Source organism: Morus notabilis, unplaced genomic scaffold (assembly GCF_000414095.1).
Source record: "Morus notabilis unplaced genomic scaffold, ASM41409v2 Scaffold1756, whole genome shotgun sequence".
Taxonomy (NCBI): Eukaryota; Viridiplantae; Streptophyta; class Magnoliopsida; order Rosales; family Moraceae; genus Morus; species Morus notabilis.
The window spans coordinates 37,626-51,396 of NW_010362115.1; the positions used below are offsets into that span (position 1 = coordinate 37,626).

Consider the following 13,771-nt stretch of genomic DNA (forward strand, 5'->3'; position numbering starts at 1 on the left):
TATATATATATATATATATATACTCACTAGGTCTCTCCCAACTTTTGAAATCAGTCTTCTTCACTACATTTGTATTAATTCCAGATTCCCGATGTGTTATATACATCTAAAGGTAGGAAATTTCGTTTTATATGTTCTAAAGTCAAGCCTAGTGAATTTCTTTAGCATAATTGAAAAAAAAAAAAAAAAAAAAAAAAAAAGAAAAACAAAGAGCGTTAAAAATATTTATATTTACAATATTGTAACCTTCAAAAACTGAATTTTTTTTTTAAATTTCATTTTATTCTTTCAGGTTTTATAAATATATATATATATATATTTGTAAGACTTGCAAATATTATAGTAATTTAATATGAGAGTACTTATATAATTGAAAATTAGTACATTAATAAATGCTTTCGTTCCCTTAAAAAAAAGAAAATGCTTTCATTTCCCAATAAAATGTTTTAGTTGGCTTGGAGATAAACAGTGCACTTTGATCTAATGTGTATCTACTATCACTAATCCCGCAACTTTTTTTTAGGACAATTGACAAGGATGATCCATATTCTTTTGATTTTGACAAAATAATCCTCAACGTCATTAAATTAGTACAATTAAGTCTTTTATGTCCAATTCCGTCAAATTTTAAACGGTTTTATATAAGCGATCTTTAGACATGTCACTTTTATAGTATAGTTACAAAAATATCCCCTTCATAAATTAACTCACTAAAAATTAAAAACTAAAAACTACAAAAAAGAAAAAAGAAAACCGATTGGATCTTGATAACTCTATAAAATAGAATTATTTTACCATTTTGTGTGCACTTAAATTAGCTATGTTCTTAAGAATATTTATTTATTTTATACTATTTTTAATCAAGTTAATTTAACTCGGTGATAGTGTCATTTTACTTTATTTTTACCTTATCTCGGTTGTGTAGGATAGAAGAGGTGGTTTTGAATTTCAAAAGACAGAAAAGAGATTAACACAAAATCATGAAGGAGCGAGATTTATGGCTTCCCAAGCTCTATCCCACGGGTTTACGCGAGTAACAAGGGGCTTGGTAGAAAAGGGGCAAAAAAAGTGAAAGAAAGGGGATTACGTAAGAGGGCAGAAAAACTGGAAGAAGTGCTCGCAGACCAAGAAGAAAAAGGAGATTTTACACAGATTGTAACGGGGCATTGAAGAATTGGAGTGCATCATCAGTAGTTCTAGAATCAATTTCTTCTTTCATCTTCTTAAAACTTTTTCACATGAATCCTTCTATTTTTCCGATGATTCTTATTAATTTGGTTATGGGCTAATTCCTTTTGTCTTGAATTGCAATGGAACTCAACATATAGTTTTAGTTGTTTTCACATTTTTTCTTATTTTTTATTAATGAAATTCAGTTGTTTATTCTATCTTATCTTTATTGCTTCTAATTACTTGGCCGATGGACTTAGATTGATTCTGGAAAACCTTAATTTGCTTGGAAAAGTTGATTTTGCGTTTAGCTCTAGATAGAATAGCATATGATCTTTTATCAATTTATCAAAATTGATTAGATTTGTGTGTGAGATAGAAATATACTTGCCATATGCAATCAATTTGGGATTTGTGTTTAATGAATCTATTTTAACTTAATTCTAATAGGAATATAGTGAATTAATTGAAATAGGTATGTTTATGGGATTTCGAAAGAGTCGCTTAAGTAAATTAAGATTCTCGATTAGCAATTGGATTTAATTAATCAGAATGAGGAAGGGGTGAGATTTCTCAAATAAAAGTGTTGAGAGATATTGTAATTCTAAGTTGTCTTGCTTGATAGAATCATTAATCTTTTTGCTCATTATTTTATTTTCTTTAGTTAACAATTATGCAAATTATTTCGTTTATTGAATAAGATTAAGTTGTTTAATTTTAGTACTTAACGGATTTAATTTTAATTTCTCATAGGATCGATACTCTATTAACTCTATATTACTTATACTTGCGTTCTAAAAAATATCGTAACAGATCTCGCCGGGATTTAGACGCAAATTTGCAGCCTAGTTGTTGCGACCTCTGTCACAGAAAGTCGTGATTTTAGTCGAGACGTCACGAGGAAGTCATGGCCACCATCCTGATGTCGGGGATCGCGAATCGCGATGACCTCTGCGACGTCTATAGTAGCGAATCACATCAAAATCGCAACGGCCATGACAAATCGCCGCATAGGGACAGATCTTGACGAAATCGCGCCAATCTCCTCCGCGAGTCAACGAGAATCGTGATCTTCGTTACGACGAAATTCGTCGTGCGATGGGTCTTGATGAAATCATGCTGATCTCTTCCGCGGGTCAACGGGTCGCGAAGAAATCACGCTTTCCGTCGTGAATCAGAGGTCGTCGATGATAAGGGGCAAATCGGAGATCGTTGTTGGCGTTTAAGAGAGCAGTGGGGATCTATTTTTTGGGGGGCAAAGATGAAGGTGGGGGTTTAGTTTTATGCTTCAGCACTCATTTTTTCCAACTTGGTATACCCATCTCTAATCCAATTAACTTGGATTCTCTCCTTTTTTTTTTCTTTTCAGTTTATGAGTTTAGGCTTTTTTTCTTTTTGTTGTCCTTTCCTTCCAAAAAAATAAATAAAAATACATATTTTATAAGATTACATGCCTTACACACGTTTAATTTTGTACGTGGGGCCCATCTCTAATCCAATTAAAGGCAACCCTTGGATTCTCTCCTTTTTTTTCTTCTCAGTTTATGAGTTTAGGCTTTTTTTTTTCCTTTCAAAAATAAAAATAAAAATACCTTTGTCTTGTTATTTTACTAAAATACTCTCTTTTATAAGATCACTTGTCTTTCACATGATCAATTATAAAAAATTAACAAAACTAGACGGAACTTAATTGCATCAATTTAATGACGTTAAGGGTCATTTTGTCAAAATTAAAAGAATAGGCACCAAACTGTCTCTTATTAAAGAGCTTAGGGGCTCTCCGTGCCAGTTACTTTTTTCTTTTTTTTAATAATCAAAGTGTCATCTAAACCTCGTGTAATTTTTCAAAGAATAAAAAAGTTCTGCTAGCAAAATATGTCAATAAAACTTAGAGCATTGATTTAAAAAAACAAATAAAAACAAACAAAAACAAAAACTTAAACATTAAGAAGAATAATAGTTAACAAATAAATCATTTTGTAGCATGTAAAAATTGTTTGCGTATGTTTGTAATTATTAAATATTATTAAAATTGTTTGCGTATAGTATGAACCATTTTATAGTGTTTAAAAATTGTTTGCGTATGCTATTAATGTGTGCCGGGCTATTTGCTCTCCTGTAGATTTAGCTGCCCCAGTTGCTAACAATGTTAAGCTTTTGCTTTTCCATGTCAATGGTGGTTGTTGCACCCATGTTTCTAGGAGTGGAAATATGGTTGCGCATGCTTTGGCAAGTTATGTATTTTCTGTAAGTTCGGACTGGGTTGGAGTTGACAAATCCCCCGTTTGTTTGTCGTTTCATTTTGGTCGATAGAGCCTAATAAAATTCAGTTTCATTTTCAAAATATACATATATATATATATATATATATATTAAATATTAATAGACTTAGGACCCGTTTAGAAGAGCTTGTTAGTAGAAGAAGAGAAGCGTAAGTCGGAGCTTTTCTATTAGTGTTCATTTCAGAAGAGCTTTTGAACATGTTTGGTAAATAAATCAAAAACTTTTATTGTATTAAAAAGTAATGTAATAAAAGGATATGGATAAAATTTTTAATTAAGGTTAAAAAAGTAAATAAAAAAGTTTTTAAACACTTAAGTAGACGTTTGGTTTATAGATTATAATCATGAGATTAGAATTATTTTCGATTTACGTGTATTTTTTATAAGAGAAAATACTGTAGCAAATTATGAATCATGATTGAAATCATTGTATAAATCTCCTTACCAAACATCTCCTTATGAGATGACTTGTTTCAAAAAAAACTTATTAAAGTTAAAAACACTTTTACATTATCCATCCAAACATCCTCAAATTCATCTTAAACATCCTCAAATATGATTTTGTAAACATCCTCAAATATTTTGGGGGGGCATGAGAGGCCGTCATAATTGCAAGCAGAGATGATTTTGTAATTTTGGTCTGAAATTCATCTTAAACATCCTCAAATATTCCTTCTTGACAATGGCAGCCACTAAAATTGCCTAATATGTAAGGACCACTTATGGAATGATCTAATGTATGCATTACATCAAAGTTTCATATTTATGATGAAGCTCTCTAGTTTGTGGCACGTGCCGGGGACCTTTATTTTTGATAAATTGACACATTTGTTTTAAAACTATTCACAATTGACAAGTTATTTTCAGGGCATGTTTGTTTGATCATATTAGAGTACCGTATTGTATAATAATATAATAATATAATGATTAGTGTGATCATCGTATTGTATAAACTAATATGAATGGTAAATTAATACAGTCTATGTCGTATTATATAATATGACTCATGTTTAGTGTATTATATTGTATTATTTTATAATAGATTGATGATTTATTTCGGGATTGGGCAAGACTAGGGGTCGGGTGGGGCCAACATAGGGTCATGTCGGAGCTTATAATTGTCAAAAAATTGAGAGGAAACAATGAAAATTTATATTTTTAGAAAAAATTACATTTTGACCCCAAAACTTTTATAAAATTACATTTTGATCCCAAAACTTTTGTAACATTACACTTTTACCCCAAATCTTTTGAAAAATTATATTTTAACCCTAAAATTTTTCAAAACCTTACATTTTGAGCCTAAAATTATTAAAATTTTACAATTTGACCCCTTATACAATACGTCATAACACCAAATACCGTATTGTATAATAATAATACAATACAATACAATACAAACTATCAAACATGGCCTGAATTTTAAAATTAAAATTCAACTGTTGCAGTACACTAATCAATACAGTGATTAAATTTTGAATGGAAACAGTTTCATTGAGGTCGTTGAAGTTTCATACTAGTTTCCTCCCAAATTTTAACATAGTTTATCCATTTAGGGCCACTCTACAACATTTTATTATATTGAGGAACAATTTACGACAATTAAAATTTATGGGGGCAAATCACCAATTCAGTCAAAATTCAAGAAATTAAACTGCCAGAAATCTTTGATCTTTTTTAAATAGTGCAACATTTCTAGTGGGAGTTAAAATAACTAACTGCCCTTTTGGATCCAAATAGATCCACTTTTGCATGAGAAAATCAACATGTTAGGAGCGCAGCTTATTAATTACACCTTATAATTTTGGGTTCTTAGCACCAACAGTCCTTGGACTATTGTTATACTTTTAGTTCTTGAATTTTAGTTTTGACAAGGCACTCTGAACTTTAATTTTTGGAATAAATTCATAAATAGTTTCTGAATTTTTCTCTCTCTCTAAAATTAATCATCATAGTCAATTTTATCCTATAAATAGTCTTTGAACTCAAAAAGTGTTTCATAAACTGTTAAATTTTTAATGCAAAACCATTAATTTTATCTTATAAAAGATCTTCGAACTATCTTCTCTCTATAAATAGTCCCTATACTAAAAGTTGTATTAAATTTAGTTCCTAAATTAAAAAAATAATAATATGTCAAAATTAATTCATTTGTTAAAAAAAAGATGGAAAATGTTAAATGTGAGCCGTTGAATCAAGGGTAATATATATATACATATATATATATATATTTATATACGAGCATTGTCTTCTTGGTTGAATTTTGAATATTCTAGGTTTCAATGTTTTGTTTTGTTTTAAATTAAATTTGTTTGTAATTTTGATTTTTTTACAGAAGTTTTTTTACTCATAAAAAAACTGAAGTCTAAGATTAGGAATATAAAAGGATTACAATGGGTATAATACAAAAGATATTTATAAAAGTATACATTTTAAAGATTATTATCCGACAATAATAATTTGGAAACATTTATAATATGGTGCCTAAAAAAAACCTTATCAAAGTTAAATGAATAAATAGATAAAAAAAAAAAAGACGACAAATGTATGTAGCAAAGAAACTAATTTTGGCTTTTTTTTTTTTAGTTTAGGGACTATTATGGTCTCATATTTAATGTTTTTCATCTATTTATTTAATAAAATTACGTTTAGCATCTTTTTTTAAAAAAAAAATTTAGGAACTAAATATAGTACAACTTTTAACATAAGGGCTATTTATAAAGAAAGAAGATAGTTAAGGATTTTTTTGAGGTAAAATTAATGGTTTCTATCTAAAATTTATTAGATAATCATGAGACCTTTTTTGTTTTTTTTAGTTCAGCAGACTATTTATGAGGCAAAATTTCCTACATGAATTAATTTTAGAGAAAGAAAAGAATTCAAGGACTATTCATAGATTTATTTATTATTATTATTATTTTTTGACAATTTTACTACTTGATATAAAACTAACAGAAAATTTTTAAAATTTAACATAGATAATAATTTATCTGTCGCATGATAACTCAAAATTTACATAAATATTAATATTACATGCAAAATGCTCTCTTTACTACTATAAAACCCATTAAAGACTTGAACTTTTGCACTTTTGGTAACTACTTATGTGTAATTTCGCTATAATGTTATAAAAATATGATTATCACTTGTTGATACCAGAATTTCTCACACACCGATGGCCCACCGGCGAAGTATTGTCCCCACTTGGGCCCGCCGTGACGGGTGGGGTTTTGTCCCTTCGTAAAAGGCGCCTCGCTAGTAAGAGGGGTTGGCACTCTGGTACATATACCTCTCCAGACCCTCATCTCCAACCGATATGAGACTCTTGGTGTACAACATCACTTATCCATAAGCAGGTGGTAAATATAAGAATAAAATTATAAATTTTATAATTGTTCGTCAATTTTGGTTGATAAATTCACATTGAGCTGACAAGCCTTTTAATATTTGTTTACGCAGACCCACTTTACTGTTCTCTCTACAGTAGAATGCCCGTTTTGCCCTTCTTCCCCTCCTTTTTCTTTATTCGGTGCAGGGGCTGCTTGGTCTTTTTGCCGTCACGTGTTGATTTCACCGTTTTGCCCCTGCTCCTTTCTCCTTCTGCGGTCTCCTGCCTCAGTGCTATTTGTCCTTTCCCAGTTGCTGGAGCCCTGCACTCTCTTGTTGTACCAAAAAGACAATCTCTCTTTTAAGTATGTAGTTTCGAGCACACCATAACCTAATTCTCATTCTTTGCAGCATACTAAATACCGACATTTCCATTATTGTTACCGTGTACAATTCTTGAGTCAACAATACACGTCTTGATCCAAAATCTTTTATAGAAACTTCAGTATCAAAACTTGCTTGCTAACTTATATGTTTACCTTTTAATTGCTTCAAACAATTTTAGTCTTTTTTGTTTCCAAATCTTGTGATTGTCCATAACTTTATTGGTTCTCATAGATTAGACATGTCCACTTTTGGGGGGGGAAAAAAAAGAACTTTAGCAACTCATTAGTAGGCAATACAAGTGTGACTATTAAAAGGTTTTTGGCAAGTGTCTTTTTTAAGGTTGAAGAAACCAAACAGCTTGTAACAACCCATAAAAAGAGTTTACTTAGGGGAAAGATTCAATAAGCTGTAACCAGAAAGAAAATATAGGAATAGACATGACCCCAATAGCAAGCAAACTTTTATATGAGCCTAATCCACTGCTAGCCATGTGCAAAAAGTGTATGCAAAGAAAAAAAAAAAAAGTAATAATAACAATTGAGTCCTCAAACCCATCCTTTCTATCTAATCTTCACTTTTCAGTCTCCATTATTTTTGTGATTCAAAAGTACATTTCCAGCTCTAAAGCCCTGCACTCTCCTCAAATATTATGAATTAATTATAGCTCTGCTTCAATTTTCTCTTCTTATCTAATCTTCACTTTTCAGTCTCCATTATTTTTGTGATTCAAAAGTACATTTCCAGCTCTAAAGCCCTGCACTCTCCTCAAATATTATGAATTAATTATAGCTCTGCTTCAATTTTCTCTTCTCTTACTAATAAAGTATCATTAGACAAAGCTTAATTAATTAACTTGAGGAGGTCATTTTATAACCTTTTTTTAGAAAAAAAAAATATATATATATATATAAATAATTTAGGGGGGATCTCTTTAGCACTCTAGAAGTATAGTTGTAGACAATCTAATCTATCATCTCAGAAAATATTTCTCATGAGATGGGTATCACTAGTGGGTTGGTTAGAAGCGTCTTCTCAAAGAACCGTGACAACAATGTGAGTTTCTCACTCTCTTATCAACATCTTTCTCACACTAATGCTTTCTTTCAAGTGTGTATTCTCATTATGCAAATGCTTCTTCAAATTGGGTATGCATCAAATTTTAATGTTGTCGTTTTTTATCCCATCAAATATCACATCGATATACACTTGTTCACACTAAATATTTTTTTTTTTCTTTTTTGGTTTTGTTTTCTTTGTATCATTTAGGTAAGGAGCAATATGGCTGAAAAGAGAAGATGGAAGAACTCAGTTAGATCATACCTATGTGGGGATGAACATAAATCAGTCCTATCAGAGGAAGATTCTGCTTCGCATGCGGAAACTTCACCCACACCACTCAATTCAGTCCTTGCGGAGAAGGATTCGGGTTCGGTTATGAGCTTTGAAGGCATAATTCCAGAGCTAAATTCAGTTCTTGAAGATGAGGAATCTGGTTCAGTTAAGAGCTCTGAGGCCACAGTTACACAACCAATAGAAGATGAGTATTATTATTTACTACAAGTGCAAAAGCTTCACCACTTAGCCTCCAAAGACATGATGAGAGAGGAACAAGCGGCAATAATCATACAGTCAGCATTTAGAGGCTTTCTGGTTATTACATACTGTCATAAACACTCGAAATTTTTTAATGCAATGTTTAAAGTAGTAAAGTTTCAAATTTGAAAAGAGGATTGTATTGTATGTTAATTTGTTACTTTGAGAATTTTGGCTACTTTTTTTTTAGTCATTGTGAGTGGTTGGATTTTCAGGCTAGGCGTAAAAGTGAAGCAATTAAGTGGAAGGGTGGTGAAAATGAAAGTCCGAGTAGAGAGTCTCATGGAACATCAATGGAAGTTCAAACAGGAAATTCAGTGGAAGATTTCTCTGCTCTAGAAGAAAGAACTGCCGTTCAACGCCGGGCACAACAGAAAGTCAGAACTCTGGTTATAAAGGTTAGTAAGCCTAGTTTTCGCTTACCAATTCCGCGTTTGGAGTAAGGATTCGTGTCATGATTCGGCTCATGGTTCGTAATTCGTTATAATATTTTTTTTTATAAAAAATACACATAAATTGAAAATAATTATGAATCATAATTCTAAACTCATGAACCAAACGTACACTAAATCAAATTTCAACTACTTAGTAAAACTGTTACAAAGTTAATGAGTGAATAATCATTGAGGAAAACAAATGGAGAATAGCTTACAATCTTGATTTTCACTTGTAAAATTAATATTGTCAAATTAAGTAGACATAATTCAATTTTTACCATTTGGGTACATTTTCTTTAAGAAATCATCCCAAGAATAGTTGCTTTTTTCCATCAACTCCGATTGCCATGCCTCCACTTCTCGCTTGGTATCATAAGCTTTATTGTAGGTCACACATTCACTTTACATAAAAAAAATATCTCATGAGATGAACTTAGAATGCTTTTGTTGTCTAAAGGACCACAAATAGGAAAAGGCGACAACTCAACCGATTTTTTTTTAATTTCTTTCTTTCTTTTGGCAAGGTGTTTGAGTTTTTAGACGTTTTTTTTTTTCTCTGTCTTTCCTCAAGTAAAAAGAGTCTTAATTATTTTATTCTAGTTCAGAATCAGTATTTGTTTATAAAAAGTAAAAAGTAGTTCTGATTTAATTTATTCAAAATTAGTATTTGGTTAGGTAGTTCTAATTCAAGGTTTAAATCCTGATGTGATGTTTTAAACTATGAATCACCCTTAATTCTAAAACCCCCTCCCTTCTAGTTTTGAGTGGTTCAAACCCCTAATTCTAGTTCTAATTTCAGAATAATAATTTAGACATAAAATCATGAATCATGATTCTGATTCTAAAATTAAAATTAAAATTATATTCATTTAAACCCTCATATCAAACGAACTCTTAGGAGACGTTTGATTCCTAGATTAGAATCATGAGATTATAACTATTTTTGATTTACGTGTATTTTTGTGAGAAAAAATACTGTAGCGAACTATGAATCATGATTCACATCATGAATTGAATCCTCCAACCGAATGTCTCCTTAATTGTCAGGTGGGACTCAAATCCCTACCCTTTAGGTAAGAGAATACAAGCTTTAGCCAGCTGGTTATGAGGTGGTAGCTTTCGTATCATATTACTTTTAACTCTGTTTCAATAATAAGTTTGTGGTAGAGTAAAAAAGAAAAAGAAAAAAAAATTATTGGTACGACATAAAGCCAAAAAAAGTATGTGACTTGAACACAATTTAATAACAAAAAATATGACGGTACAAAAATTGCAAACTACCAGGCTACTAGCAAGAAATGCAAGATAAAGCTTTGTATCCCACCATAGAATTATCCTAATTTCGAATGACATTAGTTTAAAACGATTCATTATATTGCCGCGTCTTTACTTCGGACCAGGGCGGGGTTAGCTTAGGCTCTGGGTGGGTAGCTGCCTCCTGGGCCCAAGGAGTCAAGAACTTTTGCTCTCAATATTTTTTTTAGTAATCTTTGAAAGTGTGTATACATCCAGATTTTCACTTTTTATTTTTAATTTATAATCTTTTTAATTAAATAATTACACTGATAAAAAAATATTTATCAAGAGTAAGAAAGTAAATTATGCAATTTTTTCTTTCTTTTTTTAATATAATTTTACTCTCAGGGTGTATCTTGAAAAGTATGAAAGATCTCCCTTCGATTTCGAATCACAATATTAAAATTTAAAAATTAATTATATCCCACGTTTTGACTTTTAAATATACTCAGTGTGTCAAAATTAAAGCCTCAAATAAGTGAAAAATCAACTATAGTACTATATAAATTCATAGATTTTTGGACTCTTAAAAAAATTAAACTCTTATTACAAATTTAAATTTATTTATCAAAAGAAAAAGGAAAACACAAATAGATAAATGAAGATAAAGAGTGTCGCATTATACTAGCTCTGCTGCAATAACAGCTCAAGTTCATATATACTCCTATTATGCCAAGAACATAAATGATGAGAAATGTATCAGATAAAGCCTCTTTCACATGTAAGAAATGTGTCAGATTAAGCTTGCTGATATTGTACATTGGCTTAAGGCTGTAAAACTACTTTGGATAAATGTATCAGATTAGCCCTCTTTCACATGTAAGAAACAAATAATTCTACAACTTAAACCAAGCAAAATGTACAGGAAGACTGGGATGATAGCACAGTTAGCAGCAACATAACCAAAATGAGGATACAGAACAGACTAGAGGCATCCACCAGGCGCGAGAGAGCACTAGCATATGCCTTTTCACAACAGGCATGTTGGAAATTCTTTCCTGAGACAAATCTTTAAGACAATCTTGATGATCTTGCAATCGTTGACTTTTATTCCTGCATTTTTACAGCTAAGACTCTGTTCGAAGAAAAGAGAGGCAAAATTGAATGACAAAGAACCCAACATGGGTTGGAGCTGGCTGGAACGATGGATGGCGACGCGCTTCCCAGAAACAGCCCCGGTTGAAAGCCGCACAAGTAAGCCAGTGGAGCTAATTTACAGGAACCAAAGATTCAAAACCGGCAAAACATTTTTCGAAATAGCAGGGGAAGAAAAAGAGAGCTGTGGATCAAATGAAGTGTCTGTCTCATTTGATGGCATCTCAGTAGCAAATTGGAAAGATGGTTCCAAGCCTACTAGAAATAGGAAGACTATTACGATAAGAAATGTATCAAAGCGAAAGACAGTTCCAAGCAATCACTGCCCAAAAGATTATACCAACACCAAGGTATAAATCTCATATACAAGAACTCCGTAGATCACAGGAAAGCTTTGCCATTTTCTTACTCTATTTTGGGGTTCTAACTTGTACTAGATAAAATGGTTGATTGAATTAGTTGTCTCAATCTAACGTAAATATCAAACATCACATTTTTACAGGTAAAAAAAGAAGGAACATTCAAGGAGGACACTAGAGATAAAAGGCACCAAGCAGAAAAGTCAGCAGTTGACAATCATGAGTGAATATCCTTCAATCTATAAGTTATTGATCTCCTCCAAATTGGGAAATAAGTAGAGTCTTGCCACACTTGTAATGTTTCTGTTGTGTGAACTTTCTACCATGATACTGAACTCCCTTGTAGAGTGTTATGAATCCAAGTAATTATTTTATTTAAAGTAATCACTCAGCACTAGCCAGGAGCGCCAACTTGAATTGCTAGGTAGCTGAACCCATGTCAAAAATAATTAAACGGTTGTTTGATATTTGTAAATTGATGATGAGATTGATTAAAACAAAATGTTGAAAACCACAGAGTCCTACATCCATTATCACGAAACATCCTAAATTAAACGGGGTAATAATATAGAAGGTGTATGAAGTAACACTCTTCCGTACTTCTGTAATGTTCTAGACTTGTTTATAGGACTAGGTTAGTGAATTGCACAAAGCATAACGCATTCTATCCTGCAGAACATTGTCAGAGCAAGCATATTACATTTTAACACAGAATAAAAACCTCTACCTCTTATTAGCGCTCGCTCCTTAGTCGTCAGTTGAGCACCACAACATATGCAAGTGGAACATCCCACGCCAGAGAATTGGAATGCCTTTCTTTCTCCACTACCTAGGATGGATTCAAGAATCAAGACACAATCGATTCTCTAGAGCCCAACTTTAAAATCTTCGTCAATGGATCAAGCAATTCGACACTTGGTAGTGAAATTGAGCCCATACTGCGAGTGTAATAGAGTCAGGTTCTTTCCGTTCAATTCATCGGCCCTTAATTTCCTGTTTATAGATAAAGGGGAACGGGGGGCGGAACTAAAGAATAAAATGAAACATCAGGCAAATAGAACAGTATGCAAAGAGCAATGAACTTTGCAGGATCATACAAGTCGAGTATTCAGTGCAAAACAGTAACAGCAGAGCAAGCTACATAGGCATCAGAAATAAATAGTATTTGCCAAAAGAAAGGTACAAACACGGTACATCTATTAGTAAGAGCAGATGTTACAGCAATCACGACAAGCACACAGCCTGAAAAATATCCAGATTTTATGAAGTACAACTTATAAATAATGATTTATAACTTTTGGCCGATAGGCACCAAGCACAGCACTTTATAACAACAAAAAACTCCAGACAAACTGGAATCACACCTATATCTTATCAATGTCTTCATCCTCAAACTCGATGTAATCATCACCGGCACCTTCATCTTCATCCTCGAGACCTCCAGCAATGCCCTCGTTAAGACGAGTGCTCTCAGGCAGCTCACCATAGGCCTTGAGAAGCCTGGCCTCATCGGGCATGTACTTGAGGATCACATCGGCTTTGTCGTCCTGATAGTCACGGAGACCGACGAGAATGATGTCCCCTGCTGCAATCCAAACCTTTTTGTGCATCTTTCCCCGGATGTGACAAAGGCGTTTGGTCCCGTCAATGCACGTGGCTTCACAACGGCCATTGCCGAGCATTCTGAGCACTTGGGCATATTCCTGCCCGTCTTCCTTGAAGACGAGCTCACGCTTCTCATCGTCTGCTTCATTCTTTCCTCTCTTTCTGTTCTTTCCTCCCTTCCCCTTGTTCTTCGGCATGTTGGTTAATTATCCTCTTTCCC

At 32.5% G+C, this 13,771-nt stretch overlaps 2 protein-coding genes across 3 annotated transcripts in view; one reads left to right on the forward strand and one right to left on the reverse strand.

Annotated features, from left to right (window-relative positions):
- The first annotated feature begins 8,127 nt into the window (after positions 1 to 8,127).
- On the forward strand, positions 8,128 to 12,395 carry LOC21387549 (protein IQ-DOMAIN 1). 2 transcript variants are annotated; one of them, XM_024167592.1, is made up of 6 exons: positions 8,128 to 8,219; positions 8,433 to 8,816; positions 8,975 to 9,157; positions 11,358 to 11,471; positions 11,560 to 11,937; positions 12,090 to 12,395. In XM_024167592.1, exons 1-6 carry the CDS (start codon positions 8,163 to 8,165, stop codon positions 12,171 to 12,173), a joined length of 1,200 nt encoding a protein of 399 aa, XP_024023360.1. In that variant the 5' UTR covers positions 8,128 to 8,162; the 3' UTR covers positions 12,174 to 12,395. The 2 variants fall into 2 exon arrangements, with proteins under 2 accessions (XP_024023360.1, XP_024023361.1); XM_024167593.1 differs by lacking the exon at positions 8,128 to 8,219 and adding an exon at positions 8,244 to 8,311.
- Positions 12,396 to 13,084: 689 nt separating this feature from the next.
- Positions 13,085 to 13,771, reverse strand: part of LOC21387550 (eukaryotic translation initiation factor 1A) — a 1,646-nt gene continuing 959 nt past the window's right edge. The window contains exon 2 of the mRNA XM_010101174.2: positions 13,085 to 13,771. Within this exon, the coding sequence (XP_010099476.1) occupies positions 13,311 to 13,748 (438 nt within the window). The 5' untranslated portion in view covers positions 13,749 to 13,771 and the 3' untranslated portion in view covers positions 13,085 to 13,310.